The sequence below is a fragment of the Archocentrus centrarchus genome, chromosome 16 (assembly GCF_007364275.1).
Source record: "Archocentrus centrarchus isolate MPI-CPG fArcCen1 chromosome 16, fArcCen1, whole genome shotgun sequence".
Lineage (NCBI taxonomy): Eukaryota > Metazoa > Chordata > Actinopteri > Cichliformes > Cichlidae > Archocentrus > Archocentrus centrarchus.
The window spans coordinates 19770922-19789614 of NC_044361.1; the positions used below are offsets into that span (position 1 = coordinate 19770922).

An 18693-nucleotide genomic window follows, 5' to 3' on the forward strand; every position below is an offset into this window, starting at 1 on the left:
ACTAGATCATTCATAACCTTCACTACTGCTGTTTCTGTACTATGATGAATTCGGAAACCTGACTGAAACTCTTCAAATAAACTGTTCCTCTGCAGATGATCAGTTAGCTGTTTTACAACTACTCTTTCAAGACTTTTTGAGAGAAAAAGAAGTTTGGAGATTGGCAACTGGGTCAAGTGATGTTTTTTTTTTAAAGTAATGTTTAATTACTGCCATTTTAAAAGCCTATGGCACACTTAACTCAGAAAGATCAATTGGAGAGAAAGAGTCTAAATAAATATCAGCAGTACTGAAAGTAGCTGAACATAAAGATATGTCTGTGAGATGATTATGAATATATATATATTTTTTTATCTCTAATAGTTAACATGTTATTCGTGAAGAAATTCATGAAGTCATTACTTCACACAACCACCACTGTGTGATTGCTTACTCTGATGTTTTACTGATGTTGGGTTAAGTGAAGCCAGATGAACGAAATATATCCCAGTTATGTTGAACTTATTTTGATGTACATAGCCAGATTAGTTATCAAAGCATAAAAAAAAGCTCTTATAATTCAAACAACATGGGTTTAATACTTATAAATTCTTTAAAGCCAGAAAGCAATTTGGTATTTATTTTTATCATTATCTCAAAATTGTGTGCTATTTACAGTATTTATTTCTTAATGTCCGTGACAGCTTTACACCTCAGTATTTAAATCTGACTTCTCTTTGTTCTGGCTGGTGTTCACTGACTTCATGTCAGGTTGAGAGCGTGTCTCCTCTTCCTGGAAAGCAGTCTTCACCCAATTCAGGACGGGTTGGTGGATTTCTTTCTTAAAATCTTGGCCCATGAATACATATAGCAGTGGATTCAGACAGCTATTGAGAAAGGCCAAATTTGTCGCAAAAGGCATCCCAATATCAATGATAAACTGTAATGTTATATTAGGAAATGTGAAATTCACCAGCTCAATTAGACTCATGATGTGAAAGGGAACCCAGCACAGAAAAAAGGTGATGATAATAGCAGCAATGATCTTAAAAGGACGACGTGATTGGCTGGCCAGGGTGCGATTTCTTCTGAGACGATGGATTATGACAGCATAGCAGTGGACAATGACAGTGAAGGGCACTGCAAAAAGCAGGAGGAAGCGGGTGATGATGATAATCTGATATTGAAACTTTTCTGGCTGATTTACGGATGGTGTTTTAATAGTGTAGCTTTTAACGCAGATGATTTTTCCTTCAGTCTCAGACACTTTCCATGTGTTCACGAAGAAAAAATATGGAGCACTGAGAGTTAAAGCCAGTATCCAAACACCCGCACTTACACAGGATGCCTTGCGTACATTTCGGTGGTTCTGAGCCCAGACGGGCCACACCACAGACACACATCTGTCCACACTGATCACCACCAGAATGTAGACACTGGCAAACATGTGCAGAAAGAGTGCAGTGATGTTCAGCTTGCACACGACATTGCCAAAAGGCCAGTGCATCCCTAAGGCCTTGTATGTCACAGTCAGGGGGAGATATGCAGCAAAAAGGAAGTCAGCCACAGCAAGGTTGAGGTACCAAACTGTGTTAACTGTTTTCTTCATCTTGAACCCGGTCACCCAGATAACCACTCCATTCCCGAGCACACCAAGGACAAAGATCAGGGAGAGAAAAACAAGACACATGATACTGAGAGAATGTTTCAGTTCAGCAAAATTGTCAATATCCACAGAGCCATTTCCATCAGGTGCAGAGGTTGTATTAATTTGATTGAAAGCATTAGTGGTCATCTTCATCACCATCTAGAGACCTGCAGCATTAACATAAAGAAACAATATGAACACATGCAAAAGTCATCTTTAGTTTTTATACTCTATTTACTCTTAAATTTCTACTTGATGTTTAGTACAGCTAAAGTTACATCACTGAAGACTGTCTATATCAATACTTAGTATTAAAACAACACAAACAGTGATTTCACTTACATATTAATGCACTGACGTAGGTCTAGATTACAAGAGTGATGAGCCAAGAAAGAAGTGAAGAGCAGTGATTATGTCAATTTAACTAATTCCGATCAGAAAAATTATATAGACATGAATAATAATAATAATAATAGTAATGAGCATGTGTAGAGCCTGCTTGTTGTTGACACACTGACTCATGAAGTTACTGAAATTATCTGTGAAAAGCTTAAAACTTTCCTTTATGATAAAGCTTATAGTTAGGGCTCTCTGGCTCTCTTCCACAGCATGTCTTTTGTCCTGTCTCCTTCCCCTCAGCCCCAACCGGTCGCGACAGATGGCTGCCCCTCCCTGAGCCTCGTTCTGCTGGAGGTTTCTTCCTGTTAAAATGGAGTTTTTCCTTCCCACTGTCGCCAAATGCTTGCTCATAGGGGGTCGTTCTAAGGTCTTGACTTTAGAATATAAAGCGCCTTGTGGCGACTGTTTGTTGTGATTTGGCACTATATAAATAAAATTGAATTGAATTGAAAGTTGTAGGAAAATGAGGACAGTCATTTTCTATTGCTGTGCCCTAGCGCTGTCACTTTCACAAAAATTAGATACAAGCATGAAAAAGGAACACAATTTGGCGACCAAAGGTTTTAGAAAAGTTATTTTAAAACATCTTAAATGTTGAATTCTTCAAAAAGCAGTTTTTGTAGAATGTGTTAAATTATTTGTTAATTTCATTTATTTTACTTTTGGGTCAAATCAAGGGTATCTGTACATTAAAAAAAAGTTTTTTCTTTTTTTAGATTCCTAGTGTAACATAATGGCAAAGGAAACGTGCACTTTTCAACACTCTCAGGCCAGCAGTAGATGATGCAGAGGAACAAAACCAGATTATGAGTCATTTGTCATCAAAAAAAAAAAAAAAGAACAAGGCGAAAAGACATCTTTACTTGTCTTATTCATTAGGTGTGACAGACTGCTGCCAAAAACAAAAGTGTATGTAATGAGGATTCACAGTTCCTTAAATAATGTAGCATCTATCAGTGTATCGTTTAGCTTGGATGTGTGTATTTATGTGTGTTTGCCGTATCAGTTCCATGCCGTAGCACAACCTTTGTCTTTTTCTGTTTAGATTTTTTTGTTTCCATAAGTCTTTGATCTCTTTTATTTTGAGTGTTATAAGCAGTATACATAGGAAATAACTGACTTTAAAAAATATATATATATATTACATTCAATCAGTTCTGCAAAGTGAAGTGAATATGTATAGGAGAAACAATAAAAAAATAAAACTGTTTAAAAGTGATTTGTTACATGTAGTTACATTTATTATGTTCACTGTAAGTAATTAAGTCATTTTCAAGTTGTTTTTTTTTCCCCAAGTTGCAGCGTACTGATCTCCAAAAAAAGTATTGCTGCGATTAATCAGGCTTAAAAATACAAACATTTCATGACCAGAGTTGTGATAAATATTTGTCTCTAGCCGAACAGCAAATACCTAATGATTTTAAAATTGCATAAAAGCAAAAATAATGAAGCTTGTGTACCTTTAGCAGCTCTCTTATTGCTTGTAGATGAACCCACTGCAGAAGAGTACCTGATCAGTCTCTCACAGGTTAATGTGACTTACATTACTCTGCAGGCCGGATTTCACCACCCAGAATGAGATAGAGCCACAGGAAGTTTGCAAAATTTCTGAGAAATTCTCAGCTTCTCTGAGAGAGACAGAAAGAGAGGGAAAGTTGTTCCATTGTCATCAATCTTCCATGCAATATATTACAATAAAGACATTCTGCTGAATTTCTGTGGAAAAAAAATTCAGCAATTATTAGAATATCTAAGTGTAATTTTTGTTGACAACAATATGACCCTACTACAGCATCCTGTTTTGGGTTCTTGCCCAATTTTCTTCTTAACTCTCAAAGTCAGTAAGTTTTGAAATAAGTCTGAGGAAACCCAGTGTTATTACACAAGCAGTAAAACATGACATAATAATCTACATATAATAAGACATACATTGTAATGCTTATTGCCCAAGCTAACAATGACCGCCTCCAGTGCTGTTGGATAACAGGGTGCTGGTGGAAACTGTGTTACTGTTAGCTAAAGACAAAGGAAGAGGAAAGAGGGAAGGAGACAGAGAGAAGGAAAGGCAGGAGTGTGGAGTTGAGGCTAGGGACTTTAAATTTAGGGACTATGGTAAAGTAAAATAAAGGAAAATGAGTTTTTAGCTGTTCCACCAAATCCACAGCTCTCGAGCTCAAAGGGAGAGAGTTCCAGAGTCAGGTGACCACTATTGCAAAACCTCTGTCTGCTTTAGTGTTCAGCCTTGTATGATGTACGTAAACCCAGTAGGCCCTGATCACATGACCTCAGGGACCTGATGGGGACATATGGTTGTAAAAGTTCACTGATCTAAGCTGGCACTTGTCCATGAAGAACTCTAAAAGTCAAAATAAGAATCTTAAACTGGAGCCAGTGTAATTAGATTAGCAATGGTGTGACATGAAAGTACTTCGAAGGTTTTTTCAGAAGCAGAAGTGGGAGAGAGTTGGCTGATGTGACAGAGAGAAGAAAGGTAGCTATATTATGTGTGGAGGAGACCAATTGGAAGGGAAGCAAGGCCAGAAGCATCAAAGGTGGATTTAAGCTGTTGATGTAGATAGAAAGAGAAACTGAGTAGGGGTGATCTTGAAAGAAGAGTGTGTGAATAGTATTGTGGAGGTGAAGAGAGGGCCAGAAAAGATTATGAGTTTGAAGTTCGAAATTGAAGGGGTGATGTTGAATGTTGTCACTGGATAGGCCCCACAGGTTGGATGTCAGTTAGAAAAAAGAGAGGAATTCTGGAGTAAATTGGACAAAGGGGTAGAGAGTGTCCCAGGGGAGAGAGTGGTGACTGGAGCAGACTTCAATGGACATATAGTGGAAGGAAACAGAGGCGTTGAGGTGGTGTTAGGTAGGTATGGTGTTAAGAAGAATCACAAATGTATGAATTAGCTTCACAGCAAAACTCTGAGACAGGATGTTTCTAATTTTAGAGATAATGCGTAAATGCAAAAAAGCAGTTGTACATATTTGCTTAATATGTGCACTGAAGGACATATTCTGGACAAAAATGACTCCAGGATTCCTCCAAGGACAAGGTAATGCCGGACTAAGTATCTGGTTAGACACCATGTTTCTAATTGTTTGTAGTGCTGAGTCCAATAACTTCAATTTTATCTGAATTTAGAAGCAGGAAATTAGAGGACATCCAGGCCTTTGTCTTTAAGACGTTGTTTGTGTGGTACATCTAAACAATGTAACCACATTGGTGTCGGTTTAAAAGTTACAATTTTAATGTCACTTAATAAGTGTTCCTTTTATAGCCTACATGAATATCGGGTTTATGATTGTTTACTTTGCATAAGTAGTCCAGTTTAAGTAATATTGTGGAGGAGCTGAGCCTTTGTGTACCTCTCAGTCCTGGAGAAAGACAAGAGTGTTGGTGTGCTTCTTACTCTTCTGCTCTACATTTATTTTACAGGTCAGTACCCGGTTGAAACAACTGTGAGTTAAAGCCTTAAGCTTTGCATCATGTCCAGGTTGCTTAGTCACTGCGTAGGATAATTTGTGAGGACAGTTTTATTGAGGACTGTTGAGTCGCGGTCAGTAATGGCAGGAACGCCGAGCCATGTTGCCTTGTTAAGTCTTGTGATAATTAGTGTCTTTCCCGCAATGTTGAATTTGTGCCTGAAATATGGTTACAGGAACCAAAATTACCATATTAATCACATCCTTCATATGTAAATGTCTCCCAATCTAACGCCTGATGTGACCTGAAGAGTTTTATAAACACAGAATGCTGAACAGTTCCAGATTATTAATGTTGTCGTGTTAATGCCAGACTGTCAGTGTTAACTTGCTGTATTAGGGAAGTATGTTACAGCCACGAGAGTTTATAGTTAATTAAAATTCCAAAGTGAAAAAGCACAGTGTAAAAGCACAGGTGAAGCACTGAGTCTTGCACGATTTAAATAGGAACCTACAGCACATTAAAGCTGCAGTATACATGTGTTGTTCACCAGTATTTTAAAAAGTTATCTGGAGATGTGAAAAAGGTGTAATTGCATATGGTTTTGAGTAATAAGAAATGAATGAAAGCAGAATGTCACTCTATTCTGACTTTATCTATTTTGATGGTTTGTACTGGACATTTAAAGCACTGAAATAGATTGTAAATGAGTTGAAAAGAAATTAATATACGCAGTCTGGATAAAGACAAGAGTGTTGTGTGCTTCTTACTCTTCTGCTCTACATTTATTTTACAGACATTCTTTTTGTTACTGGAGTCCCTGTGTCAGACAGGACCTGCAACATTTGTCATCTGGCTTCATGGATAGATAAAGCTGGATATCATCTGCATAGCAATGAAAATGCATGCAATGCCTTCTAGTAATATTGCCTAAGCTAAATATGTATAGTGTAAATAGAACTGATCCTAGCACAGAACGCTGTGGAACTCCATAATTAACCATAGTGTGTGAAGAAGACTCCCCATTTGCATGAACATAGTGGAGTCTATTAGATAAATATGGTTCAAACCACTACAGCTCAGTACCTTTTAATACCTATGGCATGCTCTAATCTCTGTAATAAAATATTGTGCTCAACAGTGTCAAAAGCTGCACTGAGGTCTAACAGGACAAGTACAGAAATGCGTCCACTGTCAGAGGCTCTAAGAAGATCATTTGTAACCTTCACTAATGCTGTTTCTGTACTGTGATGAATTCTGAAACCTGACTGAAACTCTTCAAATAAACCATTCATCTGCAAATGATCAATTAACTGTTTTACAACCACTATTTCAAGAATTTTTGAGCAAAAAGGAAGGTTGGGTCAAATGATGGCAGAGATAGATTGATGATATTTAAAATTGAAGTATTAATTAATGGTGTTGTGTGTACATCTAATGTGTGGAGGTGTTAGGATGGACGAGACGAGACTGCCCTATGTTATCTACAGTATTCCTGACATTGTGCCATTACCCCTAATTCATAGTGGAAGCCGGTAGTTTACTTCCGTTTGCGCTGTTGTTTATGGTTGCGGGGTTACACACTTGCCGTTCATTTAAACATTTTGACACTGCAGTTTATTTTACCTGGCGTAAATGGTACCACATTGGCGGTGGATACATTGCAAAGATGTTTTAAAAAGCAGCGAGGACAATTCAGTAACAGTGCCTCACCCGTCACTTCTCACTGACTGGGTAAATGACATGAAATTATGGCCCGAAGTCAGCTACCTCAACATTATCAATTACCTTGTTTTTTCCGAAGGTGTTGATGGTGAGGAATCATATATAAGAGCACCAGATTAACTTCAAAACAATAAAATCAATAAAGTAATACTGAACAAACAAGGCAACGTTGTTTTCCTTAAAGCAGCTGTAGAGCCGAGCCAGCGCATCGGCCAAGCTAAGCACTTAGCATGAGTCATGCTAAGGGAAAGTGGAGTGGTGGAGACAGTCAGCTGTTCCTGTATCGAGGATTAAGGAAATCATGTAGTGATGCTGCAGCTATTCTGTGGAAGGTATATCACTGATCTGGATATCAGAGTGTTCAGATCACTGAAACAGAAACACTGGACTGGCTGAAGGCTGTGATCGAGGAGACACGCAGCTGTCATCTTGCTAACTGCTACGTGTTTACATGAAGGCAGGCATTGTTTAAGCTTTGTGTAGGCTGTATACTGTAGTGTCACACTATAAATAAAATAACGTAAAAAAATAAGAGGCTGTACATTAAAGGAAGACTTAAAACATAAGGAGAATAATACGGTAATAGGATGTGCAACTGGGTAGTATAATTTGGGGGAAAAAGAACAAATTTACAGAATAAAATAATTTGAAAAAATGTACAGACTGATGTAGTGACAACCGACAACAGTACAAGTTGAATCCGAGCCCATGTTCCAACTAATAAAGCCGCCTGTTATAGCACAAAGTAACCGAATTTTGTCATTAACTCTGGCTCTAACTTTGGTTAACGGGAAGTATAAAACCGTACAGCGGAAGTAGCAGTCTGTCATGCCAGCCTACGTATGCTCTTCCAGAAACCCGTGGATAAGTCGGATAAGTTTAGCGCTAAAGCCCTCCTCAGCTCCCGCCACACCCAACCGATCTACACAATCTCCATGCATCGGCCTGTGAGTGTCTATACAGTCATGTGATGTCTGAACTGGCTGCCCAGGGCAAATCAGTTCATTTCACTGGAAACAATCATGTCAAGCACATTTGAATTTGACTTAGGCGATTTTTACTGTATGTGCATGAAAAATGCAAATCACCATAGCGCCGAAACAGTGTGAGCCCTGAGCTTGTTTCTCTTCAATAAGACAATCCTATCTGGGGGGAATGGAAAACAATGATACCAGAAGTGTGATGTTGATGTCCAGAAAATCTCGCTTCACATAAATATGATTTCACAAATAGCAACAGGGTTTTTAGGGCTGTTGTGGTGATCTCCGGGTATTCTGCCAAGACTTTTATCTGTCTGGAACATTCTTTTGACCCCCTTCCCGAAGAAACTTTCCAGAAACGTTTCTTTTTTAGTCATTTTTGCTAGGTTGTGGTTTAATTTTAGCGGTATCACGTGACCGAGACAAGCGTCTTGACAAGTGTCTTGACATGTGTCAAGAGTGAGTAACAAGCGGAATCCGACCATTTTTCAAAATAAAACATCATTCAGACTCATCATAAATAAAATGGAAATAATGTTATTTATTTATTCAGTGCAACCAGGGTACCAAATGACCCATGGCTCGGTACCGGTCCGCGGCCTGGGGGTTGGGGACCTCTGGTCTAATACGCATGTTGATGGTTTGGAGGAACTCAGAAAGATTCAAGATTCAAGAAGACTTTATTGTCATTATATGTAAACATATAACGAAATTTACATTCCAGAACACCCATCCAAGAGAAATACAAACACAGAAACAAACAGGGGGGACAGGTGTCTGAGGTCGTGCAGCTGTTTTACCTGCGCTACCTTTAGCAGGAAAACAGAAAGAGATACACTGGGAAAGGTAGGTTAAAAAAAATCATCTCGTATTGTGTTCATTATGAGCACCTTACGAGGTTCCAAAAAAACACCTCAGCAAAGCAGCAGCACATTTAAAGCCTGGAGAGCACTAGGGTGGGTAGGGGAGGGGCTGCCAGCTGAGACGAGCAGGATACTGTGATGGCCACACAGCTTCCAAGACCAGCAGTTCATGATAATGTTCATGATAAGATGGTATAGTCAGCCTTGGTTGCCAGGATACCAGTTAATACAGGTCACAACACGGGGCGGGGGTGAAGAGCATCTGTTTACAAAACATCTCCAAGAGGCGATTTAGATACACAGCCATCCAAGGCCGTCTGGGAGCCAAATAGTGCAATTGTTTTGGTTCAGGCCGTCATAACTATTTGCTGACAGACCTTACAGTTTTCTGGTTACCTCTCAGCAGTCCAATAATCCGAATTTGGTTCTACTCCGCCACACAGAATAGGCACTCCAACACTCCTCCAGATGTAATCCACTTTGATTCAGGTCTGCTGAGTCTGATTGAGTTCGTACTGTTTCTGCATTCCTCATAGGCAGCCTTACTAGGGCCTGAACAGCTGCCTGGAAACCAGGTATCCCCAGGTCCATTTCGGGGAAAGAAAATCCTGGTATCATGCCACGGCCACACAGTGCAGCCAGGAATGTTATCTTCCATCCCCACAGGAATCCATAACATAGCAAGCTGGGTGTGTAGTCGGACCAGAGGAAAGAGGGTTCCCCTTCTCCCAATCTCCTTGTGATGAGAATTTGGCCATCAATAATGTTGAGAGACCAGCTGACCAGATCCATAATTTAGTTTCCAGTTCAGGGATGTGTGAAGAGACGCTGTAAGCAGCGAAGCAGCAAAAACCAGGGGTAGATAGGAAAGCTGGGGAGAAGAGAAAAATGCGTCCGTCTCCACCAAGAGCAGGAAGGAAAAAAAAAAAAAATCAATCAGAGAGAATGTCTACATCAGGGGTGGACAACTCAAGGCCTCGAGAGCAGGTGTCCTGCAGGTTTTAGATGTGTCCCTGATCCAACACACCTGAATCAAATGGCTGAATTACCTCCTCAGTATGCAGTCAAGTTCTTCAGAGTCCTGCTAATGACTTCTATATTTGACTCAGGTGAAAATGTGTTCAAAGAGGAAGGCTGAAAAGGTGCACCTCTCCAAAGTGTTTCCATTCTGAAACACTCATTGTGGCTAAAGTTTAAAAAAAAAAAAAAGTTTGTCAAAGACTGAGACTGTAAGAAGATAAGATGTAACAAGATAGGATGAGAAACTCATTGCAATGAAAAATCTAGATTCTCTAGCATTTATGGGATAGCACCAAGAAATTTGATTCTAAGTGATGACATATAGCTATGATAATTTTTAGTGAAGGACAAGATAATTTAGGATAAGATGAGATAAGGAATACTGGAATATGTTTAAAATAGAAAGTTTGGTTTGTTACACACAATTTAATATATTATTTGTATTTATTTAAATAAATTAAAAAAATTAAGAATAAATTATGAACTTTTTGATTTGTAAAAGTACAAATAATGACCAATTATACAGTATACTATTTTCAGCTGCTCCCTCATTCACAAGGGGCACCACAGCAGGTAGCTCCACTTGTTTGATTTGGTGGAGATTTTACATTAGATTTTACATTGGTTCCTGACACAACCTTAAAGGGATTTATGTCTTTTCCCAGGATCAAACAAGGGATGAAATCCTTGGACCATTGTCAGACTCTACACTGGTGCCCTGATGTTGTCAGGGATACATACAAGCATGTGGGGCCCATACAAATGACTGAGTACCATTTTGAGTTGCTACAGTGAAATTTCAGTAAAATGGAGGAACCTGCTGCATCATTTTTTTCACTTTGAGTTTTGGATGTCTTTGGATTCAGCCCTATGTAGTTTGATAATTTTCATTTCCATCAAACAATGGGGTATCCTTTTGATCCTAACACATTACCCAGACACACATGTATCCAGCATGATTTTTTGTCCTATTGAGATTATTATGAGCACATTGTAGGTTCTTATTATGAGCACCTTGAGGCAACTGTTGTTGTGATTTGGTGCTATATAAGTAAAACTGAATTGAATCTAATGTGTTTTCACAGTATTCCTTTATTTTTTTGAGCAGTGCATTTATGCTTCATAAATGAAGTATGATTTTAAAGCTGCCTTTCTAGTTGACACATAAGGGAGGAAAATGGTTTAGAGCACACTGAATGATTTGAAGCTTTTATTTCTGCCAACAGTTTTGCCAAATTAAAGTTATTAAAAGCTGCAAATCAGTCATGTGCTACAAAGTTTTTCTTTTCTAGACTGCTGTCATATTGCTGTTTATGTAAAATAGCTCCCTCTACTGGATAACAATATTAGTAGTGTGCGTTCTCTTACTAGGTATTTAAAAATAATTATGCAGTGTTATGCATGTGATCAATTCATACACATTTGCTTTATTTATTTTATATAACTTTATTTATAGGTGGAGAAGCAGCAAAGTCCAAAATTACACAAAGTCAACCAGAAACAGCAGTAATACTGATTCTGACGTTACTGACTGGTTCTTTTTTCCAGGAAGTGACATTTTACAATTTCTGTAAGGTCCATAATGGTACAAACTTAATGCACAGCTGTGAGTTAAAGAAACAAAAAACAAACAAAAAAACAAGACAGCAAAGATCTATTAATTAATTAATACTGTAAGAGCAGTTAAATGTCCGTATTTATCAAAAGAGCCTTTTCATATAATTCAAATAATAAAGGTATACAAAGATTGACTCTGGAGTAATTTCTACTGCTAGTAAAAGGCCACAGACCAATATTATTATATTATTATTATTATTATTATTGTTATGTTGTTATTTATGGGTTCAGTATTTGTATTTGTTTCTTTATATCATGAACAAACTTATACCTCAGTATTCAAAGCTCTATTTGCTCTGTCTGGTGTGCAGTGAGAGTGCGTGTCTCCTCTTCCTGGAAGGCAGTCTCCAGCACATTCAGGATGGATTTTCGGACTTGATCCTTAAAATCTTGTCTGATGAACACATACAGCAGTGGATTGATGCAGCTGTTTAGAACAGCCAAATTGGTGGCAAGAGGCATCCCAACAGCAAAGATGTAGAGTAATATTTCACTTGGCGTCTCAGCTGTGAATATCTCCAGCTCTATTAGACACATAATATGAAAGGGAGCCCAGCATAAGAAAAAAGTGCCGATAATGGCAGTGATAATTTTAAAGGAGCGACTTGATTGACTGGCCAGGGCACTGCTTTTCCTGAGACGATGGATTATGACAGCATAACAGGAGACAATGGCAGTGAAAGGGACTCCAAATCCCAGGAAGAAGTGGAAGATGACAATGGCTTGAAGGCGAAACATGTTGTGAGATCGTGTTATAAAATCAAAAAGTGTGTCATAGCAGATGATTTTGTCTGCAGACTCTTGTTCAGTGTCCATGAAGAAAAAATATGGAGCCTTGACAATCAAAGCCACCGCCCACCCAGCCAGACTGACACAGGACGCCTTGTGTACATTTCGGTGGTTCTGAGCCCAGACGGGCCACATCACAGACACACATCTGTCCACACTGATCACCACCAGAATGTAGACACTGGCAAACATGTTCAGAAAGGTTACAGTGGTGCTCAACTTGCACATGAATTTCCCAAAAGGCCAGTGGGACTCTAAAACCAGGGATGTCACAGTCAGGGGCAGAAATGCTGCAAAGATGAAGTCAGCCACAGCAAGGTTGAGGTACCAAACTGTGTTTACAGTAGTTTTCATCTTGAACCCGGTCACCCAGATAACCACTCCATTCCCGAGCACACCAATGACGGAGACCAGGGAGAAAACAACAATAGACATGATGTTAAAGGACTCAAACAACTCATGAAACTTATTCCAGTCAGAGTCATCACTTTTTTCAGTCCCATTTTCAGCAGGAACAGGAGTTGCATTGCTTTGATTGAAACTGTTAGTGGTCATCGCTGTCATTGTCTTGAGACCTATAGTAGCAATAGAACAAACAAACAAACATCAATGTAACGTCATCTTTAATTTTTCTACTCCTTTAAATTTCAGCTTGATGTCTCGCACAGCTGAAGTTACAGCACAGCTGAGCCCTGTTCCAGGAAGCAGGTTTGTTAACCCTGAGATGAGGGAAACTCATGGTAACAGACTCTGTGAACCTAACCTGCTCATTGGCAGGTTTTATTCAACAGACTGAGTTTCTCTCTGACTCCACCACACCTGCTGCACCTGAACCACCTGTCTGACACTCGTTTCATCGTTCATAAATTTGCTGCCAAAACAATTAAAGGAGTGAATTTACAGATGTTTATATTTTTACAGGTACTGAAATCCTAGTTACACATTAGTATATTATTTTCTTGTATTTAACATGAGCACTTTTACAGTCATTCAGTTGTCAGCGATTGCATAACAGGTTTATAATCAGCTCAGAATCAAATCTATAGTCTCCATCTTTCTGACTTTGTTACTGTGTGCACAGTAATGCAGGTGTCGGACTGTCAGTCAGTTTCTCACGTTTACTGTACGTTACTGTAGCATCACTGTTTAAATCAAACGTATCTGTGTAAAGCTTTAGATGCATAACACACCGATCAGAGATCACTTATTTGTCACGTTTTAAAAGGTCAATGATGGAAAAATGTCTGGATCATGGAGATGATGTGAATATTTAAGTGAGGCTGAAATGATTTTAAGACTTTAAAACTGAACTACATGTACTTAAAGTGACTTAATTACAGCTGTAGACAGTCTGTGGTCAGAGCATTTTACTGAAATTTGTATTGATTGATTCAGATACATTAAGTTATGGTGTCTGAAATTCATAGTATGAATCTTGACAAATTGAAAATCATGTAAATCAGTCTCAGTGGGCCTACCCAGACCTGGATCTGCCCAAAGGGATCATAGGCTCCGTAACAGATCAGCAAACTGTGTCTGAGTCCACTTGCACAGCAGGAGGGATCCAAAATGCATTAAGATCGCGGATTCAGAATGGATAAGGGCCAGATCCAGTTTAGGCTCCAGTCATTTCCTAGCTCATCCTGTCTGGATCTGTTCATGATGGCTTAAATTTTCCCAAATGATCTGTATTCTTTATTTAAAATGGCTCAGTTTTTCTGTAAATCTTATTAAGCATTTTTATCTGGTAGTGGAAGAAATGATGAAATTCATAATATATAAAAAGTGAGGTTGCCACATTCCATCAGTAGATCCAATTTTTACTGAATAATTATTCAAATAATGAAATGGTCATAAATTGAAGCAAAAATAGTTTTTATTTAACAAAAAAAAAAAAGAAAAAAAACTGTCTTGAGTGCAGATCCACTCTAGAGTCTGCTGGTGTCTGGATATCGAATCTCACAGGTCAGTCAGTGTCCGATCTGTTTCTCCAAAATTTTTACTTCACTTTTTGTCTCCTGCATTTTGTTTCTGTCAGTTTGCAGTTGAATAATTAGATTAAAAAAAACCCCAAAAAACAAATGTGAAATCAGGATTCCAGCTACATCTGTTAAAAATTCATGTTGGATAAATGACGACAGAAAACAGTATAAAAGGAATTATATATTTTAAATCAAACTTTCATTCTGTCTATGATGATGACAGAGTGTCCCAAGCTAATAAAAATGTCTCTTTTCTCCCCTCCTGTTTTTTCTAAGTTAAATATCATGCACTGACACGTGCTCGTGTTCAGAAGCTGAAATATTTTAATACAAAGGCAGATTCACCTCTTTCCGCACTGACCACATCAGTTCTTAGACAGACTGTTTATGTAACCCTAAAGCATGAAATAATTTGTTTCCCATTTAGCGTGAACACACCTTAATACAGTATAGCTGCATTTTTACAACAATTAGACACAGGCATAAAAACATAAACACCATCATTGTCTGACCAGAGTTTTTGGACAAGCTATTATTATGACCGAAAACATACAGTGAATCACTTCAAAAGTCCCTGACAAAGCAGTAGCTTATTTTATTATTTAACTCCCAGGGTTGGTCTGTTCCTGCATGGCAAATACCTGATAATTTAAAATCCTGCAATAGCAAAATGACAAAGATTATGTACCTTTAATGAAGCTCTCTTTTTGGTTATGGATGAATTTACTGCAGAAGAATGGCTGATCTACCTCTGCTTAATATAACTCAAACTATTCTCTTGGTGATATGTCACTGCTCATAAGAAAGAGAGCGAGAGAGAGAATTTGTCCACAAGCTAAATACATCTAAAATCTAAAATTAGAACATTTTATCTTTGCGTAGCAGCAGTAGGTTCCTGCTATCAGCATCCTGTTTTGCAGTCTTGGTCAAATTTTGTTCTTAACTCTGACAGTCAGCTGTTTTGCCTTCATGTTTGGTCAATATTAATTTTTGAAACTGGACTGGTCCCAACTTTTGGTCCTAGAGTTTTATCCTTTTTTTCATTTGAGATTCTCTGTTAGTATATTTTTGTTGTAACTCATATTTGGTGTTTTACTGTTCTGTTGTTTTTAATTTTTGTGTTTGCTGAACATTCAGAATCCAGTCTTGAATGTATTCTTTGATTCCTGTGTTTGCTTTATACCTATTCTAGTGCTGAATTTCAGTGTTTGTCATATCTTGTGGATGGTTCATGCCTTATCTGTTATTATTACTAACAGTAGTTGGCCTGGAGTTTCTGTTTCCACCTCTCTTTGTGTCATTTATGCTTTGAACCTGCTGTGTTGCCTGCTCTCTTACACCTTGTTAAGTGTTTGCATCTTTTTGGTTGTTTCCTGTTTTACTTTTAAAGTTAGTTTTCTTTGGGGTCCTGTGTTAGTTTCGCTTCCTTTCTCTCTTTCCCTCATTTTCACCCGTTGTTAATTACTTAGACCGAGTTTTCATTCCTCACATGTCTCTCAACCACAATATTTACAGTCCACTACTGGTGAAATATAAAGCAATATAATGTGTGTTCCTTGAGTGCCTGCTGGTAATGTTAAATTGCGACCAAAGACAGAGAAACCACTCTTCAACTATTCAGTACAAGGAAAGAAGTTGTTCTGTGCTCTCATTTTGTTACTATGAGGTGAGAGTTTGGTATGAGTGCAGAAGCAGTTCAGCCCAAAGTTTTTGCATTACAGTATTTCTGAATTGCTAACACACATTTCCTGTGTCCACCACCATAGGCGTAGGAACTGGGGGGGGGGGCATGTCCCCTCCATTATTGGAGACAGGCGCATTTGTCCTACCCAAAAATTACACCGTGGAGGAGAACAATACTTGATTTTGAAATCGCGTGCCTTTATTTTGAATGCGCAACATAGTGTCATGTCACTGCGCTCCCCTCTGAACGGAGCACTTGGGAGGCGGAGACAGCGGCAGGAGTCAGAAACTCCTTTGAATTAGGTAAAATGGTCTGTTGGGAATGTTGCCACGAATATGGCTTGTTTATAACGTCTTGTTGACAGTTTACTTTCATATATAGGATAAACTTGACTTACTGGACAAGAAGTCCAGTTTGTGGCTGTAAAAGAGAGACAGAAAAAAACATTTTGGTTCTTTTGCCTAGGCCAAGGTTTTTTAACCTTTTATTTGGCTGGTTATTAAATGCAGGGCTGTAAAGTGCAACAGCACACTGTGTTATCAATGAGGCACACAGCTTGTAAAAGTGAGAGGTATCACTTTTATTTATTTATGTTGGTTACTATTTGTTTTATTGATATTTATTTTTTTAGATTTTGTTTTTGTTGGTTTCAAACTGAATAGGCATATTTTAATAGCTGTTTTTTTTTTTTTTTTTACTTAAGGTTGATATTAAAAAGTGAATAATTTGTTCATTACATTATCTGTGAGGGTTCTTTCATGTCAGAACGTTGTTTAATTAAAGAACCAGTTCTACTGCCAGTCAACCTACATAAATGCATTTTTGACCAGTATTAAATCTTTTCAACCAATAGAACATATCAAACGTTGCACTTGTGTGTGCTAATGAATAATTTTTGTGCTACCGAAATATTTAGCTTGTTAGTACCAGTGCGGCCACAGTAAGTGTACAGCCCTGGAATGACATGGTCATTATGCTTGATAAAATACTCAAGACATTTTGTTTGGTGGTTTGCCCACGTCTTACGATTATAAAACATATACATATATAAATTATACATACAATAATATAGGTGTATACAACACTATTTTTCCAAGAAACATTTGAAAAAGAAGAAAAGAAAAGATCAAATAGTCTTTTTTTAATGCTTTGCTCAGAGTATTTACAGATCTGTCAGGTTTCTGATATGTGTCCCCCCCCAATAGTAAACTCAGTCCTACGCCCTTGTCCACCACCCATTTCCCCAAAACCTTAAACACAGATCCAAAAACTCAAGCTAATTTCCCCAAATCCCAGACTTTCCTGTCAAAATCAAACCACCACTGCAAAAATCAGTTGCCTATGCGCAAAACCAAACACTGTGGGCAGATCACACACACAGCAAGTAAAAAATATATTCAAAAAGACCATCTGTTACACAGTACATAAAAATAATTTAAGACCCAGCATCCAGGGCATGTAGTCAACAGGAAATTGTTTTAAGTGTATACAGTGAAACACTGCCATAGTCGGAGTGACATGACAGTAGACAAAAAAGAAATAAAAATAAAGAGCACATGAAGAGCACAGCACTGTAGGACACAGATTCAGTCTGCACCATCACGTCTGTGTGTGTGGTCCGGTCAGAGGTCCTCATCCACATCACATTCACATCTCTTGGCAGGCAACGGGGGAAAACCCCCCTTGTGTGCCAAATCCAGCCTTGACAGGACTCTACAGTAACATCATCATATGCGTGTTCCATTGCCTTCAATATATTCTCCCTGGTGTAGGGCTGCCGTTCAAACCCCTTCCACCTCCATGCAGAGAAAAACTCCTGTTGGATTGAGGAAGGGGCTGTAAGGTGGATGGAACATGTTCCTGTAGTGCTGGTTGTTTGCGAACCACTCGAGTATCTGGACGGCATGGTGAAAGTTCAGTGTCCCAAACTATTATGTATACAGGAGGCACTGCTCGCTGATCCAGCTGTTCATGCACAGCCATGCGATCCTTTAGACCAGAGGTCCCCAACCCCCGGGCCGTGGACCGGTACCGGGCCGTGGGACATTTGGTACCGGGCCGCACATAAAGAATAAATAACTTAAATTATTTCCGTTTTACTTATTATCTGCGCCTAAACTATATTTTATTTTGAAAAGTGGGCGGATTCGCTCCGTTACTTCCCTCCATGACTTCCTCTTGACGTGTCAAGACGTTTCTGCTCACATGATACGTCACCGCTAAAATTAAACCCAGAAGCTTCAGGCCTGTCTAACGAAATCGGTTGGTTGACCTACATAACGCTTCTTTAAATTTTTGAGTGCTCAACAAGAGTAGAAAAGCGCTATGTAAGAACTAGTCCATTTACCATTTTTATTTATCAACACCGGGGATAGCAGTGAGGTAGACCCAGCCATCAAACTGACTCTCCAGCGCTTGACACCGCGGCTCTGCAGCCACGCTTCATGTGAAATCGGCCGAACCCAGTCAAACCAGAAGCCAGCAAAAATGAGTATCAGAGAAACAAGCTCAGGGGGCTTACACTGATTCAGTGTTATGGTGAGTTGTATTTTTCATGCGCTTTATACAGTAAAAATCACC

General features: G+C 38.7%; 2 protein-coding genes across 2 annotated transcripts; both read right to left on the minus strand.

Moving 5' to 3' along the window:
- Positions 1 to 685: 685 nt before the first annotated feature.
- LOC115794816 (chemokine-like receptor 1) lies at positions 686 to 3579 on the minus strand. Its single transcript, XM_030750474.1, has 2 exons — positions 3487 to 3579; positions 686 to 1794 (listed from the first exon to the last, which is right to left on the minus strand). The coding sequence occupies exon 2, from the start codon at positions 1784 to 1786 to the stop codon at positions 686 to 688; it is 1101 nt and encodes a 366-aa protein (XP_030606334.1). The 5' UTR covers positions 1787 to 1794; positions 3487 to 3579.
- Positions 3580 to 11687: 8108 nt separating this feature from the next.
- On the minus strand, positions 11688 to 15184 carry LOC115794819 (formyl peptide receptor-related sequence 4-like). The gene is made up of 2 exons (XM_030750476.1): positions 15118 to 15184; positions 11688 to 13022 (listed from the first exon to the last, which is right to left on the minus strand). The coding sequence occupies exon 2, from the start codon at positions 13009 to 13011 to the stop codon at positions 11938 to 11940; it is 1074 nt and encodes a 357-aa protein (XP_030606336.1). The 5' UTR covers positions 13012 to 13022; positions 15118 to 15184; the 3' UTR covers positions 11688 to 11937.
- Positions 15185 to 18693: the final 3509 nt, after the last annotated feature.